At 46.3% G+C, this 8,182-nt stretch overlaps 1 protein-coding gene across 2 annotated transcripts; it reads left to right on the top strand.

Moving 5' to 3' along the window:
- The first annotated feature begins 357 nt into the window (after positions 1 to 357).
- Positions 358 to 7,767, top strand: SEC61G (SEC61 translocon subunit gamma). 2 transcript variants are annotated; one of them, XM_072955544.1, is made up of 4 exons: positions 358 to 484; positions 2,203 to 2,304; positions 3,639 to 3,741; positions 7,597 to 7,767. In XM_072955544.1, exons 2-4 carry the CDS (start codon positions 2,211 to 2,213, stop codon positions 7,604 to 7,606), a joined length of 207 nt encoding a protein of 68 aa, XP_072811645.1. In that variant the 5' UTR covers positions 358 to 484; positions 2,203 to 2,210; the 3' UTR covers positions 7,607 to 7,767. The 2 variants fall into 2 exon arrangements, with proteins under 2 accessions (XP_072811645.1, XP_072811646.1); XM_072955545.1 differs by having other exon boundaries at positions 361 to 484; positions 2,206 to 2,304.
- The last annotated feature ends 415 nt before the right edge of the window (positions 7,768 to 8,182 follow it).

The raw sequence follows: 8,182 nt of genomic DNA, 5'->3' as shown, positions 1-8,182 counted from the left end.
GGGGAAGAGAGGCCATGAAGCCACTGCGCTGCCGGCAAGGTCCACTTTCAGCACCGAAATTCAGCACGCACTAAAGGTACGGGCAGCCAGGAGGTCACCGCCCGAGACGAAGCCCGGCAGAGCCGACGCGCCGCCGTCCGGGACGCGTTCAGCAGAGATGACCCGGGTGGCGGCAACCGGGCATGCGCCGTGCGAGGCTGCGGGCAGGGAGGGCTCGCGGGGAACGCCCCGCCCACGCCCCGCCCAGGCCAAGGAGGGCCCCGCCCACGCCCGGCGCCGGCGCCGCGCACTCGGCGTGCCGGTTCCGGAAGCGGGGTCGAGGCGCACGTCGGGCTGCGCCGGCGCGCCGACGTCTCCCTAAAGGACCAATGAACGGAGGGGTGGGCGGGTCGTAGCTGTGCCCGGCTTCCGGTTCCGGCGCGCGGCCCCCTGTGCGGCGGCTCCTGTGCTACGTGTCACTGGTGCTCAGGCCGACGGCGGGCAGGTGAGGGGGGCTCCGGCCGGGGAGCGCGGGGCTCGGGCGGCCCCTTGGTGACTCGCAGGGACGGCGGGCGTGGGCGGGTCCTCCCCAGGCCCCGAGTCGGGGGGCGCGGACCCAGGCCCGGGAGCCGGGGGAGGGGAGCTTCCACGCCCCGCGGTCCCCCCGCAGGGCGGCCCCGGGCCTGGCCGGGCTCTGCGGGCCCCGCTCCGGGGACGCGGGCGGCGGCGGCGGCGCAGGGCCCCTCGGGGCCGGGGCGTGCGGTCTGTGCCGGGGCGTGCGGTCTGTGCCGGGAGGTGGGCGCGCTGATGGAGATTCCGGGTCCAGAGGCCACGGAGGGCTGCTGGGTCCCCGCCTGACACTGTGCGGGGTCTTGGGGGTCGTGCATGTCTTTGTTGTGGCGAGAGGGCCCTTCGCTTTCATCAGGGCATCTGTGAGGTTTAGGCCCAGTGGGTCTGAACAGAATTGAGTGACATGCTGAGGAAGCAGCCATTAACTGTATTTCAGGGAGACCCAGTGTACGTCACCCAGGGTGTCTGTAGAATTCTCAGTGTACTTCCGGGGTTTGTATACGTTTGGGTTCCGGCTGCGCCCCCCCCCCCGGGTGAGGGAACTGGGGCTTAGACAGGCTACATGTCACACAAAGGGATTTGAGCTGCCACCTCCTCTGACGGATGGCATTAATCCATTAATTCAACAGTAATTCATTTATTGAGTGTTTGTGTTGGCCACCGTTGTAAGCCCTAGAAATGTAATAAAATACAAGTAATAAACTGACTTCATTAGTTATCATTCCATTGGCTCTCCAAGCTCAGATTGGATGGCATTTCTGTTGGGTAATAGGTTTCTCAAAAGAGCCTATATGGTGGGGAGGGTGTAGCTCAGTGGTGGGGTGCATGCTTAGCATGCCCAAGGTCCTGGGCTCAATTCCTAGTATCTGCATTAAAAAAAAATTAAAATAAATAAACCTAATTATCTCCCCCCAATAAATAAATAAATAGTACCCCAAAATGTTAAAAAAAATTTAAAAAAGGAAAAAAAGAATCGATGTGATGAAATATGTAGGACTTTGTCCTTAAAAGATGTTGTCCAGACCTTAAGGTTTAGAGCTTAGCTAATAGCTTCCTCAGAATCTGGATCTCAATTTAGCCAATGTGATATTGAAATTTCTTATAGATAGACCTCTCCCGTGAAATACATTCTTTTCTTAAAATACCGTGTGGCCGATGGTTTAGAATCATCAGATGGACATGTACCCTTTGCCTCTGCGCTAGGCTCTTGGCAGCACACAGTTGGCGTTCGCTGCACTAGACACCGGTGTCTGCGGAGTTTCAAACAGGTTATAGGAAATGTTTGCTGGGTCCCAGCACTGTTGACCCCTTAGCAGGAACAGTGGGAAGACTGCAGAGTGGGTAAGGGATGGACCTGTTGTCAGTCTTCAACTTTTTAGTAACGTTAGCCCTTTTCTGTTAAGAACGCGCCTCCTTTGTCAGTGGTAATAGCATGGACAAGACCTGTTTTCTTACTGCCTTGTTTTCGATGCTTTGCTGGGGATTTCAAAACTAATGTCAATGGAGGCTTGGAGTCTGTAAAAAAGCATTTTTTTAAGATGAAATTGATCCATATCAGGTATGGGTTCATTGACGTTTGTATAACTCCGCAAGCCGTTGCTGTGTAACACATAATGCCAGTGATATAAATCTTTTCCTTTTTGTTTTTTGAAGCAGGCGTCATGGATCAGGTGATGCAGTTCGTGGAGCCGAGTCGGCAGTTCGTGAAGGACTCCATTCGGCTGGTTAAAAGATGCACGAAACCGGATAGAAAAGGTGATGACTTTGAAGTGAGAGGGAAAAAATGAAGCCTTTGCGTTTTCTAAGCCTGTTCTTTTAGTGTCTTCCTGTTTAACAACTGTTGCATTACGTTCATCAGCACTTTTATTGATTGACTTTGCTTTATTGTGTTTTAATCTTGTCCGTTTTTCCTGAATTTTGGACGCTTTGTTGTACACCTTACGCATTTTTCTGCTTTATGTATTTTCAAATGGTACATGATTATCTGTTACAGCCTTGTTTTCCACGTTGCTCCTGCCTCCGTGATAGTTAATGACTACAGTTTTTAGCATCTTCCGCATTGCCACTCCGGAGAATCTTCCACAGCTCTCCCTCCTGTGCCCGGCCCCTGCTCACACTCCCCCAAACAAAAAAGGGCCTTAACAACCTAGTTGTTGCCAACCTAGGAAGTTTAATTTCTTCTTTATCGTAACTCATGTGTTAACAGGTGCACCAGAATTTGTCTACCTCTGTCGGTTTATTGACTGCTGGCTGACTGCTGGTAGGAGCTGGGAATATAATAGAGAAATAATATAATGTATTATATTATATATATATAGTGTATAAAAATATGTAACATAGTAGAGAATAGTCCTTGCTCTTTGGAGCTTAGAATCTTTGCGGGAAAATAGTCATAAGTGAATAATGACCATTATAATTTTTAATTAACGGCTGTGGTAAGTGTTATGGCAGAGAAACGGAGGAATGTTTGACAGCACATAATGCGAGGACGAACCAAGTCAGGAGGACAGGGAGAGCTTCCCCGAGGAAATAATATTACATGGAAACATTACCAGGGGCCGACCTTCACATAAAAGTGTGCCCGGTTTGATTTTTCAAGCCTTATTTTTGGCCTCATTATAAGATCAAAGACGGTGGGCCTGTTGTTCATAAGAAGTTATGTTCTGAGACTTTATAATTGATACCTTTAGCAATGTTACAGAATTTTTAAGACAAACACTGTATTCTGTCCGTGTTTCATCTCTTTTTGGTAGTCTGGTCACTTGCTAGGGAGATAAATGTTTTATTGCTTGCTGATAGATTCACTATTTTTATGTTTCCTTAAATATTAATATAATAAAATTATTTTCATGTTTCCTTAAGTATCTTATTTTTATTTTTATGTTTCCTTAAATATTAATAAAATAAGAAAATTAAAAAAGTCTGTCAGTCCACTTAATTACTATGAATAATGTCATACTTTGTTTTATTTCAAATTGTCTGCTTATTATCAGGAGAAATGTACACCAGTGAGTGTATCTATGTCACTGCTTGCTCCCACCCGTAGTGACAGTGCCAAAAATAATGTACATTTTGTGTTTTAACTCCAGAATTCCAGAAGATTGCCATGGCAACAGCAATAGGATTTGCTATAATGGGATTCATCGGATTTTTTGTGAAACTGATCCATATTCCTATTAATAACATCATTGTGTAAGTAAACTTCCTTGCAGTCGACAGTATCTCGGGCATCCTGGAAAGGCAAACCGTTTGAGTTCGCAGCCTGCTGTTCCGTTAATACACAGATGTGTTCCTTGGCTTTTTCACGCCAGACAGGTCCGCTGATGGTTATTAAGTGCCAGGCAACTCAGCGATTTATTTAATGGCTTACACTGTCTCTGTCGCTGCTCTGGGAGCTAGGCGCTGTGTATAATTTTTAATAAGTGAAATGTTGAAGGGTCAGGGAAGTGAGTGGCACTTGGTGTGAGACAAAGCAAGCACTGAACGGACATTCAAGTCGAGGTCCTTTTTGCGCAGTGTATTAACTTGTCTTCAAGATTTTTAACATGCAGAGGAAATGGCTCAGCTGCAGATCCTCTTCCTTGTTACTGAATGGCTGTCACACCCGTGGGCAGTTTACCTCGCTTCTCTGTGCCCAGCTTGTTCAGTCAGGGTGATAGCTCTTAACGCGGGTTGTAGAAAAGATCAGTGATTTTATAGAAAAGGTCAAGTCGTGGTTATTGTAATGAGCCAGTGGTACTAAAGGGAGGGTGTCTTAACCTTTAGGTGTATTAACTAACAAACGCTGAGTTTCCTTTATGCTTTTCTCAATGCCTTTTCTTTCTACATTCATTACAAGTTGCTGGGACGCCTTGTGGCAGCGTGCAGTTACAGCGGGCCGTCTCGGGCAGTTTGGTGTAAAGGCTTAGTATGAGCTACAATAGTTACTTGCTCTGTGATTTTATTTATTTGTTTATTTATAATTTTTTCTAAATAGACTTTATTCTTTTAGAGCAGTTTCAGGTTCACAGCAGAGTTGAGCAGAAAATACAGAGAGTTGGCACAGAGCCCTCCCCACCCCACCCGACCCTCAAGATCCCTCGTCAGTGTGGCATCTTTGGTGCCATCGATGATCCAACACGGGCACATTATTATCAGCCAAAGTCCACAGTTTGCATGAGGGCTCGCTTTTGATGTTGGACATTCTATGGGCTTTGACAAGTGCATGATGACATGTGGCCACCACTATGGTGTCACACAGACTAATTTCATCGCCCTAAAAATCCCTTGAGCTCCATCTGTTCCTCCCTCCCTCCGTCTCCCCAACCCCCTGGAAACCACGATCTTTTTCTTGTTTATATTTTGCTCTGTGATTTTTATATTCGTTTAATCTCTGCGCCTGATCAGCCATTTAGAGGTGGCAGTACCTTCTAGGCTTACTGTATGCGATGGGGAGGTTTGAAGCAATCATTTACAAGCGCTTTGTCACCGTAAACCTCTTCAACACTAGGGGTTTCACTCTGCGCGCTGGTGGAAGTTGTCTTCTACCTGTCACGTGGCCGGATGAGTGCTGGCAGGTGGATTTCTTGAGCAAGTTTATCGCACCTGTGATGCCGAGGTGCCGCAAAACGGTATTTGAGGATCATAGAAAAGTTAGACCTGGAAAGGGCCAGGTGTCCTGAGTCCCCTGTCCCTGCGCAGGAGTCTCTGTTGTGCTCCTAGTGAGGAGTGCCGGCCCGGGAACTGTGGAAGCGGGGTTGGGAATCCCGGGCGCCAGCCCCACGCAGTCGGTAAACGGAGGCGGGCAGGGTCTGAGAAGCCCGCTCCCTGCCTCTGCTCTCCTGCGTCCGGGCCCTGGTCGGACAGCCTTGCCTGCCAGGTACTTCCTTAGGTTGTTAGGGGTGTTAGTTCACTGGTGTGTGACATTCACACATACGTGTATGTGTGCATTCTGTGTGTGTGCGCGCGCGTAGACAGTGTGACCCGAGTCCAGTGTGCCCCTGGAAAGCACTGAATTTTGCTGAAATAAGCGAACAGCTTCAGGCTCTTCACAGTGTTCTGATGACCATGACGGTAATAATAATTGCTAGCATTTATTGAGCACTTGCTGTGTGCCCGGGCCACGCAGCTTCATGTAGGTTGACTCTTCGGACCCTCCCGACGGTCCTGTTCACGAGGGTATGTGTATTATTGTTTCCATTTTACAGATGAGCAAACCGAGGCGTGGAGGGTTAGCAGGTAGCACACCACCTCCTGCCCGTGACGGAGCAGCACGTGGGGCCCAGGCCGGCTGGCTGGGGAGCCTGTGCTGACTGCTGGCTCCCTCGCTCCGGCTTGGGTTGAGAACGCTGCTCATTCTGAGTCACGTTCCTCCCTCTGCTCCGGTTTGGTTTTCACTCGCCCTCTTAAAATCCAGTATCGACAGCCTGCTGCCCCCTGGCGATGTGTTCTAGCCGGCGGCCGGCATCTCAGACAGCTCCTCACATATAAGCGCTACGTTAAATTTCCTTCCGCCTCGGCTTAAATAGGCGGGGTGGTTAGATTCTAGCCTAAGAATGGAAAGTTGCCCCTGTCAAAATTCCTTGCTGCTAGACTCCCTTGGGGAAGATTGTTGAATGTTTAATCTGTCCGCTGTCATTTAACCTTTGTGTTAGAGCATCTTCTATTTCATTGTCCAAGTTGTGGCCCAAAGTGCCTTTCAGGACAAGCCACCCTCAGCACGGCCTTTGGGACTAAGATTCATTAGTCCAGTGGTTGTCAACAGGGTTTTGAAACAAGTTGTTCAAACTTGGCTTTCTTTTCATTCTGATTTTTTGCAGCAGGCCCAAAATACCTTGTGTGACGGTTAGTAGTCAGAGACGGTTGATCTGTGACCTTGTGGGAGCTGGTCACTTAGAAACCTTTCCTTCTAGTAATAAAATTGTTTCGATGTTTAAAGAGTTAAAAATCTATCTTCAGATACTTTTTGCATTATTAGAAACCTTTCTTTCTGGTAATAAAATTGTTTTGATTTTTTTTAGAGTTAAAAATCTATCTTTACATACTTTTTGGACTATTAGAAACCTTTCCTTCTGGTACCAAATTGTTTCGATGTGTAAATAGTTAAAAATCTATCTTCAGATGATTTTTGTGTTAAAATGAAGGCCAAATAAGGCGTTTTGTGTGAACAGCTATGAGAAAACTTACTCTTTTCCTGATACACCATGACGGCTGTAAAACTGAGAGAAACGTTTTCTCCTTTGTTTGAAAGCGCCTAAGTCACTTGTTTAATAGAGACACAAGCTTCTCTTTCATTTATGCTGAATAACCACATTTTTCCCTTACGAAATTTTCTTCCTCTTCTGTGCGATTACAGCAGTCAAAATTAACGTCCACAGGGTTATAATTTAAAGGAGTTACATAGTTGTGGGCATTTTAGTTACAGCAACACAGTTTAACGGTACAAGCACTTAAACTATTTAGCTTTAAAGTGTATATTCAGGAGTATTTTAAGAGTATTACCTTTACCTAGTCCTGGAATTGTTTTTCCTTCTTTCCCCGCACAGTTGTAGAATGTATCTCTCAGCAGACAATTTTAATGTTCGTGCTCTTGAAACTTAGCAGTTCTTCTGTAGAAAAGAGTTATTTTGGTTGTCAGTCTTGCACCAGGTTTGTGAGTGGCTGTGCTGAGACACAGCGGTTGAGTCTGCTTTCTTTATCTTCAAATGGCTGATGGTACATCAAGTTGAAAAAGTTCTCAACCAGCCAACCTGTTCTGTGATTCGCATTTTTCATCTTTTTAAGAAAGGCGTTACGTTAGGCTGCTAATAAGCACGTTTCCCGGGTGAGAATTCTCAATTTTCACAGGCCTGTTCCAGCAGCCTCACTGCCTCCCTGTAGAGGGGCCTTTTCAGTTACAAGATGTTAAATAAAGTTCAGTTTCTTTTGTATGATCTTGGGGTCACGTAGGTGTGGTTCTCAAACACCTAGTTTTGGTTCCATAAAATGACAGCACATTTCATTTCAAATTACTACTATTATTAAAATCTTACATGTACTCAAAATTGACCATTTTTCTTTCTTTTACAGTGGTGGCTGAAGACCTTTTTTGAAAAGTATGTTTTGGGGATTCGTGAACAAATGAGGATTTGAGAAGCTCACGGAGTAAAAATTTGCCCGTAAATTTTGTGTTTTTCTTTCATTTGTTTTCTTCCAAGGTGTTTTCTATTTCTAAATTAAAATAATTTCAAGATAGACAAACTTCTTTTTTTTTTCTATCATAGATAATTACCAAATTTTCATGCTAGGAAATAATGGATTATTTTTCCTCCTGGCCTTCTTTCCTTTCTTCCCATCCGTCATATTTTGGTTTGTAGGAGATATTAAAGGGCACAGTGAAGTCCTGTACGTTCTGAGTCCTGTGCTAGCAGATAAATCATGGAGGAAGAAATAGCAAATAAAGGATGGGAGAGAGAGAGAGTATGCGGGTGGGGTAGGAGCCTTGTCCCTCAACGCTCCAAGTGTAACCAGCAGCCAGCGCTCCTGTGGAACTCAAGGTGCTGTTTGAAGTTGCTTCCTGGAAGTCGTGGTTACACACTTCGAAGGGAGCGCCCCTCTTAGAGAAATATTAAAAAAAAAATATTGGCTAGCAGCACACATTCGGTAAGTGTCCTCT

Source organism: Vicugna pacos, chromosome 36, assembly GCF_048564905.1.
Source record: "Vicugna pacos chromosome 36, VicPac4, whole genome shotgun sequence".
Lineage (NCBI taxonomy): Eukaryota > Metazoa > Chordata > Mammalia > Artiodactyla > Camelidae > Vicugna > Vicugna pacos.
Note: the sequence above shows the minus strand (reverse complement) of the source record. Positions and strands in the feature narration are given on the sequence as shown.

Bases quoted from the DNA above. Each gene is read 5' to 3' on its own strand.
- SEC61G (XM_072955544.1), top strand. From the start codon at position 2,211: ATGGATCAGGTGATGCAGTTCGTGGAGCCGAGTCGGCAGTTCGTGAAG. The intron at 2,305-3,638 runs GTGATGACTTTG...TTTTAACTCCAG, and splicing joins CACGAAACCGGATAGAAAAG to AATTCCAGAAGATTGCCATG.